Consider the following 15,606-nt stretch of genomic DNA (forward strand, 5'->3'; position numbering starts at 1 on the left):
GGCGGGTTGGGCGCTCAACTCGTCGAGTAGGATTGACTTCGGGTCGGGGGCTTAAGTGACCTACTCGATGAGTCGGAAGGCCAAATCGGCAAGTAGGAGCTGTCTGAGTGAAACCATAAATTGGAGGGTTTGCACCCCATTTAAAAAACTTATAAGGCTTCCACCCCAACCTCCATCACCCCTAGGCCCTATCCTCAAAACCCTAAACAGTTTTAAGCATCTTTGAGCTATTTAGTGTCGTTTTGAGTAATCTTGTGTAATTTGAAGCTTGTGTGAAGAAGAGGAAGAAGGAAGGCTTCAAGAGAAGGTTGCAGATCCACGAACAACATCATCTTTTCTTCACTTTCTGGTAATCAAGCTTCACACTTGACTTGTGGTTTCTTAGATCTCCTTGTGGTTATTTTTATGGAGTTTTGGGCCAAGAAGTTTGATTCTCGGGACTTGGACGTCCCAAGTTGATACACCTTCAGATATGGAACCTTGAAGGGTCATCATGGCATAAAGGTGCCATCTTTATGGTCAATGAGAACCCCATGCATGTAATAAACCCCATTTTTTGTCCTTTGACATAAAATTCCTATGCATGCACGTAAATTTCATGACTTTACATGTTATATTGACCTTAGGAGCCCATATCTACCTTTTGGATGAGTTTTGCACAACATAATTCGAGTTATGGACATGGACATTAGCCGACTTGGCGAGTCGTTCTTGGGATTTGGCGAGTCGGGGGTTTGGTTCCCCAACCTTTTCTGACTTGAAGGGATCCATTTGAGTTTAGAATAGATCTGGATCATTCCAGAAGAAGGACTCAATGAAATAGACATAGTTATGGACCTTGAAACCATGGGACTCGGCAAGTGTATGAATGCACTTGGTGAGTCCAAGGCAATCTCCCAACCTATGATGACGGACTCGACGAGTTGTTCATACAACTCGGCGAGTCCCAAACTAGACACACTCGTATGATGAAGATGAACTCGACAAGTTCAAGGAGGAACTCCACGAGTCAGTTAAAGATTGTCCCGATGCTATGATTGAAGGAGAACTCGTCGAGTTATGTGTTATGTGTTTCAGACTTTGGTCCGATACCAGGCAAACCTGATGTAGTTTATGTGAGTATATTATCTGTTTGAGTTTATGTTTTGATCCAGTTTAGTCTGGGCTTTGGTCCGATGTCGGGAGGGGTCTGATGCAATGGGCGAGGCCGAAGTTATTCCGGACTTAGGTCCATTGCGGGGCGGGGCTCGATGCAGTGGTTTGGGGACCAAGTTATTCCGGACTTAGGTCCAATGCCGGGTGGGGCCCGATGCTGTGGGCGGGTCCCAAGTTATTCCGGACTTCTGTCCGATGTCGGGCGAGGCTTGATGCAGTGGGCGGGGCCCAATAGTTATTATATGTGCTTTGAATGGTATGTGGTAGTTTGGGAGAGCTCACTAAGCTTCATGCTTACAGTTTAAGTTTTGGTTTTAGGTACTTTAGCTAGCAAATGGATGGGCTCGAGTTGAAGGCATGGAACACACCACAATTGATTAGCCTGGGAGTTTACTCTGATAATGTTTTCAGACAGTTATTTGTTGACGAATTTTATGACATTTGAGATATATGTTTGATTATTTATTTTATGGATCAGATTATGTTTGTTAAATGATTTTAAAAACAAAATTTTTTGCTTGTATTTTTAGTATGTTTCAATTAACAATTAAATCATATTAGTTTTATAAATTAATAAGAGCCCTAGGGGTTGCGAGGTTCGCCCCATAAATGAACCGTTGTGTGGATTGCATACAAGTTATGAAGTGTTTCACATTCGCATCGGATCCATAAATGAGTATGATGGCTTGCGAGCATTCGCAATTAGTTGCATCTCTTTGCATCCATAATCATCAGACTGTGATTCTTTTTGATCATTCGCATCGGTTCACATCCATTTTCACTTATCCAATTCGCACTCAAAATCACTTGGCATACAATATCACTTTCGCATCTGATAACACTATATTGCGACTCAGTTGCATCCCTTCGCATCCGATACCAATCCTTTCTTTTCTTTTCTTTTTCTCCCTCTTCTTTAAACCCAAATCTGTACTAAATACCCACCACAACTCAACTAAAATTTCACTCCTTGTGAACTATGAATACCGATTCCAAAAACAGGGTTGCTACCCCTCGGTTTTCAACCACCATTTTAGCTCTTTATATCTTCTTTTCTTTGTAATTTTCACCCCAAAACAGCAACTGTTTTGGAAGCACTCAAGCATCAGTGGTATCGTAAACAATATGAACTCTAATCATCTAACGCTATATGAAAATGGTGAGCTTCTACACCCTCTTTTTATTGTTGTAAATATTTTTGGGGAAGTTTACACATAAACAATGGTACAAACTTTAAAAATGACCACACAAATTTATATATACTTATTTGATGTCATGTAATTATAATGATCAATATTTGAGGTATTTGTAAACTTTTACTTCAAATTATAATGATATATATTTATATCAAATATATCAATTAAACTTTTGATTTCAAGTTTAAACATTTTCTATGAAAATCTATAAACTACATAACAAAGAGTCATTATGATATTATTCGCTTTTACTTTGTTAGGAAATAAAAGTTTCGTTAAAATGAATAATATGATTTGTATACAAAGTGAACATAAAGTCTGGATATTAATATGATCCAGAATGACTTGATCAAAATCACTTACAGTCGGGTGGTGTCAAACTTTTAATAGGAAATAGTATAGATTTTTAAGTTAGATTTCGAACGTAAATAATTGTTGATATGTAACTAAAATTGGATAGGAAAACTTTTGTAGCTATACATCTTTATTAAGCTTAACAACCAAAAGTTTTCTGAACATAAACCATTGCGAATTGTTACTGAAACTAGGGATTGTTGCGGAAGTTTCTCATTCCTCAACACTAACAACACCAACTTAGTGAAAGTCCTCTGTAATGACCGTTAATCATGCGTAAGCAAAGAGTGTATGTATAGATCTATATGGGTTGACACAACCGTCTGTTGGTTGCTAGCTACAACCTTCGTGGGAGGAGACAAAACAGATGACAACTTCTTGTTTTTATCTTTTTCAGAACGTCGATAAATGCGTCATTGGGAAAACAAGCACCACCTTACTAATTGTGCTTCATAGAGGCGTGAACAAGTCATAGCTCGGCTATCTACTCCACAAAATCTCGGATACATAAATACTAATACAAAATTCGACAAGGTTGTATGTAGTATAAGGCTTTGTTTGTAGAACTTTGAACGATTTGTTTGTATTTATTTATATAAAATAAATATTTTTCATTTCACCTCACGAAAAGATGATTTTTACTTATGTATTATAAGTAAGTTAACATAAATACTTGGACCTGTTTACAAGTATACACTTCACAGTGATATTTCTGGTATGAACATCTTTTTGCAAATACACCAAATTTAACTATTTTATAAAATTCATGGAGCCAAAAACTTGTGGAACTCACCAACAAATTTTTGGTGATGTATTTTAAATGTGTATTCTCAGTTAACTAAGAAGTTGGAAGTAACACATCAATTTAAAGGAACACACACACACACATACACATACACACACACACACACACACACACACACACATATATATATATATATATATATATATATATATATATATATATATAGGGAAAAGTGAATATACATTAGAGCCCCACCTAAGCTTAGGTACTAAACCTCATGAAAATACATTGTTTTACTATATAAAGATTGTGGTTAACGGATTCACAATTAACACTTGATGATGTAGATTCAAAATAGACAAAATAGTTTTGATAAGGAAGCAAGAATATTGATTATCTTCGACCTTATTAATAGTGGAAAAAAGTAATGTTTACTGGAGTGAAGTAATTAACAATAATTGAGGAAAGAAAACAAGCATGGTAAAATGATAATGGAGGAAGAAAATGTTATCGAGGAGGTATATTTACCAAGTGAAAACCAAATCGGGTATATATGCTAAGTTAAAATGACATATTTTAGTGGTTTTGTACCTAAGCTTAGGTGAGGCTGTAATGTATATTCTCTATCCCCATATATATATATATATATATATATATATATATATATATATATATATATATATATATATATATATATATATATATATATATATATATATATAGCATTTCTTTTGGGTTATGAATCTAGTTTATTATATCGTTTTGTTTGAAAAAATATGATGTTGTAATTGAAATTAAAGTTTGTAATGTATAAATTTATAAATATTCAATATTTATGGTTGACTGTGGTTCTATTTATAAAATGTCGCAACCCAGGCATTTCCGCTGTCGGTTAGGGTGTGACACAAATCCCTAAGTTTGACCCAAAGTCAAACCGGTAAAAAGTCAATGGTCAATGTTCAAAGGTCCACAAGATCAAAGGTCAACATATTCACAGTCAATGCCACGTTGTGACCATTCCTTGGTCATGTTGTGGGGAAGTAGAGACAAAACTGTCACGATGTTGGGTTTTGTCACGTCGTGAACATTCCTTGGTCATGTCGTGAGGACTTCCAGAAGCTACATTTTTACATTAAGGACTTAATCCGTTGTGTCCTTTATTCTAACTTTCTTGAAGTCTTCTGTTCCTTCTAAAGTGCCATAAAAATCCTTACATTATGGACATACATGTCCAATACATGTCCTTCCCCAAAACAAGGTCAAAATCATGAATGAATGAGCTCAAACTCATTAATGGAACAAAAAACTCAATGAAACTCTAGATCTACAACATATAACCCAAAAGGAACTCAATGATCCATAAAGTTGCCAGTTTTATGGGATCAAATCCTCCAAACTTCCACCACATGAAGAAAAGAGACAAAGAACTTAGATCTACGATGAAACCAATTTTTTTGAATCTTAAACACTTACAAAGGTCTAGAATATGCACAAGGGGACGATTATGAGGTGTCCTTGCTTGATCAACACATTAGAACACCTTCTTCTTCTTATTCATCTTCAAGCTACCCAAAACACCAAAATTAGCCATAATCACCAATAAGAAGTAGGGTTAGGGTTTATGAGGTTTGAGAGTGATGAACGTTGAAAATGGAACCCTAAATATGAGATTAGGGGTTTAAATACGAAGGAAAACCCTAAAAGATTATGGGTTTGGGTTGCAACCCTTGTCATGTCGTGACCATACTCATGTCACGTCCTGACTTTCTTCAGGGTGTGCGTTCTCATTGTGGCTCGTCACATCATAATCATCCTATGGTCATGTCATAACACATTATTTTTCTCAAAAATTGTGTCTTTGATTCATATATACTATCCATTGGTCCAACATGGAAAATAGGTGTTACAATATCACATCATCAAAACCAACATATCATTATACTATATTAGCATAAAACCGGGTTGACCAGTCAAGTTGTTAAAATTATAACAATTTAGAAACGTAGTGTCCAATTTTAGAAAAAAAAAAAGATAACAAAATATCAAAATTGAATTTAACGTAAAAGGGGTGTTTGGATTAGATTTTTAGCTTATTGCTTATAGTTTATTTGTGGTGGGAATAAACATTAAGCATGAGGAGAGATGCTTATTAAAATTAGTTTATTTAGCCTAATAAGCTCGATTTTATCCAAACACTTAAATTAACTTATTGTGGGAATAAGCAATAATCACTTTTTTTCCTATCCAAACACCCCTTAATGACTTTTGTGATACTTAGCCAATAAACAATGCCAATTAAACCTGTATGCATACGAAAGCATACCGAGTTCATTTGCACTGTGAAATACATTCAAAATTAAATGTAACACCACAAACTTTGTAAAATAATGATATTTATTCAAAATGACGTAAAAAAAAAAAGCAATAATCAAGCCCTTCGGTTTATTTTAAATTTTATAAAATGGACCAAAAGGTGGATGCATTTACAATCAAGCCACTGGCCAATCGACATGCGGTACACTGTTCTTTTTGCACTTTAAAAGGCTTTGATACAACATGGACCACTTCCTACCTTCATTTCCTTCTTCTATATAACTCCCCTTCCCCTCCCCTCTCCTCCCTGTAACTCCTCTACCTTCCACAACCACAACTACCACCGTCTAACGCCATGCCTGAAGCTCCGAAAATCCCACATGGAAACTCCATGGACGATTACACTCTTACAGAAAAGAACAAAAAAACTCTTGAGTTCATCGAAGATGTCACCTCAAACCCCGACCAAGTCCAGCAACGAATCCTTTCAGAAATCCTCACACAAAATGCCAACGTCGAATACCTCAACCGCCATGGTTTTTCCGGTCAGACTGACCGTGATACCTTCAAGAAACTTATACCCGTCATCACCTACGAAGACCTCCAGCCTGATATCACCCGCATCGCCAATGGCGACAAGACCCCAATTCTCTCCTCTCACCCCATTTCTGAATTCTTAACAAGGTACACCATTTTTAATCATACAATGAATTAATGGGTTTTTGGATTATGATGTTGATGTTGATTTTGACTTTTATATATGATTGATACAGCTCTGGAACATCTGGAGGAGAGAGAAAATTGATGCCCACCATTGAAGATGAGCTTGATAGAAGGTCATTACTCTACAGTCTTCTGATGCCTGTGATGAACCAGTTTGTCCCCGGTTTAGATAAAGGCAAAGGGATGTATTTCTTGTTTATCAAATCAGAAGCCAAGACTCCAGGTGGGCTTGTAGCCCGACCCGTTTTAACCAGTTACTACAAAAGTTCCCATTTCAAACAAAGACCTTACGACCCTTACACAAACTACACCAGCCCTAATGAAACCATTCTTTGCTCTGATTCCTACCAAAGCATGTATTCCCAGATGCTTTGCGGACTTTGTCTTCACAACGAAGTTCTTCGGGTCGGAGCAGTTTTTGCTTCCGGGTTCATCCGAGCTATAAGATTCTTGGAAAAAAATTGGACCTTTTTGTGTCATGATATCAAAACTGGAACCTTGAACCCCACCATTACTGACCCTTCCGTTCGTGAAGCTGTGATGAGGGTCTTGAAACCCGACCCCAAATTATCCGACTTTATCGAGTTTGAATGCTCCAAGAAATCATGGCAGGGGATCATAACGAGGTTATGGCCGAACACCAAGTATATTGATGTTATAGTCACAGGAACTATGTCACAATACATACCCACTCTTGATTACTATGGCAATGGTCTCCCTCTTGTTTGCACAATGTATGCTTCATCGGAATGTTATTTCGGTGTCAATCTCAACCCTCTTTGTAAACCTAGTGAAGTGTCCTACACCCTTATTCCGACCATGGCTTATTTCGAGTTCCTTCCTGTTCATCGTAACAATGGAGTCACTAGTTCAATCTCGATGCCAAAATCACTCAACGAGAAAGAGCAACAAGAATTGGTCGATCTTTCTGACGTGAAGCTCGGTCAGGAATACGAGCTTGTGGTTACCACTTACGCTGGTTAGTATTCGAGATTTAATCTGGTTGATGGTTTATAATTACTCACCCATGATTTTGATGTTACGATTGTTTGAAAATTTCAGGTCTTTATAGGTATAGAGTTGGTGATGTGTTGAGAGTTGCAGGATTCAAGAACAAATCCCCTCAGTTTAACTTTATATGCCGGAAGAACGTGGCGTTGAGCATTGACTCCGACAAAACCGATGAAGTCGAACTACACAAAGCAGTTGAAAACGCAGTGACCCATTTGATGCCGTTTGACGTGACCTTGACGGAGTACACAAGCTACGCAGACACAACGACAATCCCAGGTCATTACGTCATCTTCTGGGAACTGAGCGTGAACAACGAGGCGACTCCAGTTCCACCATCCGTCTTTGAAGACTGCTGTCTCGCCATTGAAGAGTCGCTCAACAGTGTGTACAGACAGGGGAGGGCTTCGGATAAATCCATCGGACCACTGGAGATCAAGATCGTGGAAAATGGGACGTTTGATAAGCTGATGGACTACGCAATCAGTTTAGGTGCTTCGATCAACCAGTACAAGACCCCACGGTGTGTCAAGTTTGCACCAATCATCGAGCTGTTGAGCTCGAGGGTGGCGTCCAGTTACTTTAGCCCCAAGTGCCCGAAGTGGGTTCCGGGACACAAGCAGTGGGGGAACGTGAGTTAGTGTAGAGAAATGAATGTTAGCCATGAGTCATGTTACTTTGGTCGTTTGTTGTTGGATTAGGCAATGTACATTAGAAAACAGTCTGAAGCTTCATGGAAACTTCATAAAACTCCATTGACTTTTTATCTCAATTCCAGCCATCAAACTTATATATATATATATATATATATATATATATATATATATATATATATATATATATATATATATATATAGAGATTCAATATAAAATCATTATTAACATGAACCAATCTCTTTTCCCACTTTTAGAACTTAATTTTTACCAAAATAACAATAATAATAGCAATAATAACAATAATAAAACAGAAATTCATAACTTTTTATATATATTTTTAATGATATCAAATTTAAAAAAAATATTTTTTTTTTCTTCAAATTCACAGTGAGAATATATGTAGATTCACAATGTGAATATGAATTCACACGGTAAATCCGAAAAATATATATAACTTATTTTTTTAACATTTATAATGTAAAGTTATAAATTTAGATATTTTTTGTTTTTTTTTCAATAAAGAATAAACTCTTAAATTTGAAACAAATCTTTGGTTCATTGAAGAATTATTAATAATAGTTTTGTATTCATACACTTTCTCTCTCTCTCTCTCTCTCTCTCTCTCTCTCTATATATATATATATATATATATATATATATATATATATATATATATATATATATATATATATATATATATCTATGTGTGTGTGTGTAACGACCCAAAATTCAAGATCAAAAATTTCTTTTAATAAAACATTACTTAAAGCAAAATCATCAATCCAAAACATAAACAGAGTATTAATTTCCAAAACACATGTTCGTTATCAGAGTAAAACATTCTCAGGCTGTCTAATCAATGGTGTGTGCCATGCGATCACCCCGAGCTCTTCCCTCCGCTATCGGAAGTACTTGAAACAATACTGAAAACCGTAAACATGAAGCTTAGTGAGTTCCCCACCCTACCACATACCATGCATAACCACATACTGCACATACTGGGCCACGCCCCCTGCCTCGGGCCTCGCCCGCTCTAACGGCCCTGCCTGGCTGCGAGCCTCGCTCAGATACAAATCTGTTTCACTTAGGCCTCGCCTATTACAGGGCCTCGCCCGCCAACAAATAATAACACATAAACATATCACAGGGCCTCGCCCGCCAACAAATAATAACACATAAACATGTCATAACACATAAGTTAAACTCATACGACTGATCCTGTCCTAAGGCCTCGCCTATCCTGGGCCTCGCCCTTGTCCTGCTACTAATGAGTCATGGAACCCCATCCACGCTCCTACTGGTAGTGAGATACGGGCCTAGCCCACTCTTACTCCTTCCCTAACTTGGGGCTCGCCCCTGTTCTGCTACTAATGAGATGTGGAACCCTATCCACACTCTGCTATTGGTGAGATACGGGACCTCGCCACACTCACCTCCCTACCAGGCACATACATGTATCACACAGACAAAAGTATAAACTATTGTATAAACAAATCCATGGGCACCCGTCCGCTATTAATGGACCTCGTCCTGAATATCATACTAGCATATTATGCCTAGGGCTAACCCCCGGGCCTTCTACTCATAACTACATGGGTCGGCATTGTGGCCTTAGACCCATTCACACAAAGGGAAACTCACCTGCACTGGCTGAACTTGCTGATGATCTCACTAGCTGCTGCCCAGCAACTCTGAACTCCTACTCCCCTTGCTCCCCGAACTACCAATATCAATACAAAACTGAGTCTAACTGACCCCCAAGAGACAACCAAGTCAACTCTGGTCAAAGTCAAAGTCCTGGTCAAAGTCAACCTTCCAGGTCAACCCTACTCGCCGAGTTCATATGTTCAGAGTCCTTCCATTCGCGTCTCGACTCGCCGAGTCAGTCCATGACTCGCCGAGTCTACCGATTTCTGAGTCCTGACCTATCCAACTCACCGAGTCTCCATTCGACTCACTGATTTGAGTCTCATCTTGAAGGGTTTGGGATATTGCGACCTGACTCGCCGAGTCCAAGAACAGACTCGCCGAGTACAAGGAAATCTTCATCTGACTCGACGATCTGTTCATCCCACTCGTCGAGTTGCTCCTAATCTTCATGCTACTCGCCGAGTCCACTCAAAGGACTCGCCGAGTCCATTCAGATCTCCTTACATGCATAGGACTTTTGAGTCATGCATGGACTCCAAACTGTAGATCTACCCTTCCCAAGCCTATTCCTCACGTAAATTTGCAAACTTTACGTGTAGAGAAGGAGATCTAGGCAAAATACACCATAAACTAGGGTTTAAGGCAAAGAGGCTCCATAATCAATTCAAGGGCAGATACTTTATGCTTTCTCAAGACCACAATATGCTTAGATCCGAAGTAGAAACTTCAGATCTGGCTTCTAACTCAAATACATACCATTATGGCTAAAAAGCCCCAATACCCACACATAGATCTAGGTGCAAAAGAGTCCAAGAACTAGTTTATTACCTCCAAATGCTCAGAAATATCCTCACAATCCCAGATCTATAGTCCCTTCTTCCACCTCCAAGATCCTTCTTCCCTCTCCAAGCTTTAATGCACTCTTCAAGGCAACAATTGGCTCAAACAATGGATATGCCGGCTAGGGTTTGGTGTTCTGGGTTAGAGAGGCAGTAAAGGAACCTTAGGGAAGAGAATGAGGCACTTAAATAGGCTCCAAGTCCCAAATTTAGGGTTTTCCTCGCACAGACAAGACTCCTCGAGTCCCCTTGGCCAACTCGCCGAGTCGGCCACTTACTCCTCGACCCGGATCCCGCTCGGACTCACCGAGTTCCTCTATGGACTTACCGAGTCGCCCCTAAAAATTAGGGTTTTCTTTCCTTTCTTGGCCTTCCAGACTTTGGGTGTTACAACTCTCCCCCACTTAAACTAAACTTCATCCTCAAAGTTTACTATGATCCACCGCCTGCGATCCGCCTCCAATACTCCACCAATTATTCTAACACCAGCTACCTACCTTCGCTGGCCTTCCGCTCAGTCATTCCGACTAACATTAATCCTTGCGGATAATCATCTCGGGTCAACCCTAACCCGGAACCTTCTAGAAACCCATCTTACTCAACCAACAATCCTTCTGGTACTCTCCGAGTACTGCAACTGAACCCACAGGGGTTCACCCCTTCTTTCCTTGCACGATTTCCTTGCCTTCCCAAGGCAATGCGCCATAGCCATCTATTTCCTCTGCCACTGTGAAGATCCTATCTTCACCAAATCCGTCACTCCCGCTACTTCCAGTACGGGTCATTATCGCCAGTATCCACTGGGCATTTCTTTCTTCTATAATTTGGTGTCGAGCACCCCACAATCAACTAACTGAATTCTACCATACGCTGAATACTCGCACTGCTACTGAATGGAAATTCTACTATTCCTCATCTAACTTCCGGATGAACTGAGACCACCTTGGTCCCTTGATATGTGCATAATTAGTTAATTATTTAACATATATTCTTAGTTATTTTTGGTTAATTATGAGAATAATGTGGACAAAAGGTACTTAAAATGCTTTGAATTGTGTTTTCAGTCCAAAAGATATGCTTGGAGGCAAAAAGGAGAAAAGGGAAAGCAAGTGAAGATTAAAGAGTGAAAGAAGGACCTACTCGGCGAGTAGATCAACCCTACTCGGCGAGTACACGACGATATGCCAGAAGATAAATATGACTGCTAATTCAAGACGGATAAGTATGGACCTACTCGGCGAGTTGATTCTGCTACTCGCCGAGTACCCTCTGTTTTGGGATATCTTTAAAAGACGAATCCTTATCCCATGGGGTATTATTCCTGGCGATTTTTGAAGGATTAGCTGCGACTAAAAGGTTCAGAAGGCGCTAAGGAACCCTAAGCTTCAAGAGTTGGAAGAATTCAAGCAATTAGGTTAATTCTACCACTTAGACTTAGGAATTAAACATGTTTGCTTTCATAAACTTTGTTTTTGTGTTTATTTCTACTGCAACTATGAGCTAAACTCTTTTTTGTTTCTGTTTGGGGAATACCAAAGAACTCCTATGGTTTAATTATTAATTCTTGCTTAATTGTCTATTGGTGATTTATTAAATCAAGTTTGTTAAAGAACCTTATGTATTAATCACTACTATTTTCTGTTAATTGGAAGGCAATTAGGTTGCATGAACATCACTTAATTGTTAACCTCATATGTCTATGTGAATGCTAAAACGTATGCTTGGAAGTAATGAGTATGAAACTAAGATTAATAAGAAAATAGGAAGATTAATGTGTGAGCTTGTTTGAGAAACCATCAACAAGAGGTTAATTGAATTGATAACTTAATTAACCATTACAAATCTTATTTAATCCAAATAATTAATCTAGGGAATTAATTAGTTTAAACACTTGATCAACGCTTAAATTCGTTAATTGTCTAAGGGTTAGGAGTAATGAATATGAACCTAACTAGTATCATTGGTAACCAATAGCAATTAATCCACCTTAACTTAAATAACCATAGGAGTGAATTGGTTGAACCTAAATAGAAACATCTTTATCAAATTTGGTGAATAGTTGTTGCTTTAGTTAATTAGTTAATTTAGTTTGTCTAAGTTTCTAGTCTTGCAAAACTAGAGAAAAACCCTTTACTTTTATTATTTGTTTTAGTGAAAATTAGCTATTAGTTTAATTGTCGTTCCCTGAGTTCGATACCTTACTTATCAATCTATACCACTTAAAGACAGGTTCACTGCCTTTGTGTGCTCAATTTATTAATAAAAAGTAGGGATAAAACTAGTTGAATTTACACACATCAAGTTTTTGGCGCCGTTGCCGGGGAACGGTTCTAAATAATTAAGCTAATTCCTAATTTTTTCGATCCTTTGTGTGAGTTTACTTGCATAAAGTTCATTTATTGCTATTTAGTAACTGGTAATTAGGTTTTAGTATCTGTTTTAGTTAGGTTAAAACTTAGAATTTTTTTTGAAATATCACTGATACTCGCCGAGTGCACTCGCACCTATTCGGCGAGTAACAGTTTAGTTAGCAAATTTTTTTTATTTGTTTACAATCTTTTTGTTCTTTTTACGCTTTTTATTTGATCAATTTCAGGACTTTCATGACCAGAGGAGCAAACACACCACTGGTACCCCCGTTTGAAGATCCCGAATCCGCATTGAAAAGAAACAAAGGGAAGGACGTGGAGAGTTCAAGCACACCAAAGAAATCACCATTGTCCAACTTGAAGATTGTTTTTGGGAAAAAGAAGAGCAGCAAATCAGGAGCTTCTAACGCTTCCTTGATAATTGAGGAGCCAATTCAAGAAGATATTGGATACGAAACCGAGGAAGAAGAGGAGGCAACGTACGAACAAGAAACCGAATCGGAGGAAGATTTAGCATTCACTATGGCTAACATTGATGAAATTCCCATGGGAGAATGGAAGAAGAGGATGCGTGACGACCATGGCCCGTGACTTGTGCAACCTGCAATTCCCGCAACTGCCACCTTCGAGCTAAAAGGTCATATCCTAGCTTCACTCAAGGAAATACCTTTCTATGGGAAGGATCATGAAGATGCCTACAAACATTTGGATGAAGTAAATGATGTTGCTGATTACTTCAACATTCCAAATGTAACCCACGAAACTCAACTACTTCGGATGCTTCCGGTAACCTTCAAGGGTGCTACTAAAGACTGGCTCAAATCACTCCCCCCCCGGGTCAGTCACTACTTGGGCCAGAATGAAGGAAGAATTTATTGATCACTTTTTCCCACCATCCAAGATAGCCAAACTCAAGAAGGCCATTGCAAACTTTGAACAACAAGCTGGAGAGTCATTATATGAAGCATGGGAGAGGTACAAATGTCTGCTACGAAATTGCCCACACCATGATCTAAACAGCCAGCAAGAAGTTTCCATCTTTTATGATGGAGTCAATGTCACGACCCGACAGTTGCTAGACTCACAAGGCCCACTTACAAAGAAGCCACCCCCGGTGATTAAAGAATTGATTGAAGAATTCTCTAAACACTCTAGAGAATACCACAACCCCAGGAATGATGTCACGAGGGGAGCCGCATACGCTGCTACTGAAGATCTATCCGCGGTCATGGCCATGTTAAAAACCATGGATAGGTGAATGGACAAAATGGATCAAACTATCCATGCCATACGGGTGGGTTGCGAAAATTGCAATGGACCTCACCTCACTAGAGATTGCGATTTGGATGAGAACGGCAACAAAAAGGCACAAGTATGTTATTTGAGCGGTGACCGGTATGATGAGGACTGGCGCAAACAAAAGAAGGAGTGGCTGCCTTACGAAGAGTACAAGAAGGCCAAGGAGGAGAAGTACAGACAAAAAGGGAGAGGCTTTTACCAAAAGGAGGAGCCGGTGCAAGAGAAGAAGCCAAGCTTGGAGGAAATGCTAACTAAATTTGTGGCCGCTTCCGAGAAAAGACATAGTGACCACGATGCTGCTATCCAAGAAACAAGAACAATGCTTAGGAACCAGCGAGCATCCATCCACAACATAGAAACGCAGCTTGGGCAACTTGCTCAACAACTAAACCAAAGGTCACTGGGTGAGGTTCCTAGCAAAACCGAGAACAACCCACGAGGCGCATAAGTAAATATTGTTACCACAAGAAGTGGGAAGATTATTACTCCCCAGGCCCCCATTCGAACTGAAGCAACCAAGGACTCACAGAAGGAAGGAACGGAAGAGCAAGTCGAAAACCAACACTCACAATCTGAGAGTCCTACTCACCGAGTAGGACCGATGGACTCGGCGAGTACCTCTGCTAAAACAAATGAACAGCCACCCTTGAAACCATACCAGCCTCCAATGCCATACCCAGCCCGAGCCAAGAAAGAGAAGTAGGAAGAGGAATATCAGAAGTTTCTAGATCACATTAAAACTCTTCAAATCAATATTCCTTTCATTGAAGTCGTCATGCAAATGCCCAAGTATGCAAAGTTCCTTAAGGAACTCCTCACTAACAGAAGAAAGATGGAGGAAGTGCAGAAGGTAGTACTTAATGAGAATTGCTCCGCCGCAATGCTAAACAAATTACCAAAGAAGAAGGGTGATCCGGGGAGCTTAACTTTGCCTTGCCAATTTGGCAACTTGGCTGCAATTCATGCCTTAGCTGATTCTGGAGCAAGTGTGAACCTTATGCCATACTCGTTCTTTAAGAAGCTGGACCTCCCGGAGCCAAGGCCAATTCGGATGGCAATTCATTTGGCAAACAAGTCTGTTACTTTCCCAAGAGGCATTTGTGAAGATTTGCTAGTGAAAGTAGACAAATTTGTCTTCCCGGCTGATTTCATCATTCTCGACATGGAGGCGGATCCGCAAGTGCCAATCATCCTTGGAAGACCTTTCCTCAACACCGCTAGCGCTATCGTAGACATGAGAGATTCTAAGCTCACATTGCGAGTTGGGGACAATTCAGTGACATTCGGGGTAGACC

The 15,606-nt window shown here is 39.2% G+C and overlaps 1 protein-coding gene and 1 non-coding gene across 2 annotated transcripts; one reads left to right on the forward strand and one right to left on the reverse strand.

The window, feature by feature from the left end:
- Positions 1-6,024: 6,024 nt before the first annotated feature.
- On the forward strand, positions 6,025-8,269 carry LOC145004833 (indole-3-acetic acid-amido synthetase GH3.6-like). Its single transcript, XM_078963840.1, has 3 exons — positions 6,025-6,447; positions 6,537-7,465; positions 7,549-8,269. The coding sequence occupies exons 1-3, from the start codon at positions 6,119-6,121 to the stop codon at positions 8,136-8,138; spliced, it is 1,848 nt and encodes a 615-aa protein (XP_078819966.1). The 5' UTR covers positions 6,025-6,118; the 3' UTR covers positions 8,139-8,269.
- A 5,650-nt stretch (positions 8,270-13,919) lies between these two features.
- On the reverse strand, positions 13,920-14,026 carry LOC145007710 (small nucleolar RNA R71). Its single transcript, XR_013663081.1, has one exon. It is a non-coding gene; the product is annotated as a small nucleolar RNA R71 (small nucleolar RNA).
- Positions 14,027-15,606: the final 1,580 nt, after the last annotated feature.

Source organism: Lactuca saligna, chromosome 7 (genome assembly GCF_052625555.1).
Source record: "Lactuca saligna cultivar CGN05327 chromosome 7, ASM5262555v1, whole genome shotgun sequence".
NCBI lineage: Eukaryota > Viridiplantae > Streptophyta > Magnoliopsida > Asterales > Asteraceae > Lactuca > Lactuca saligna.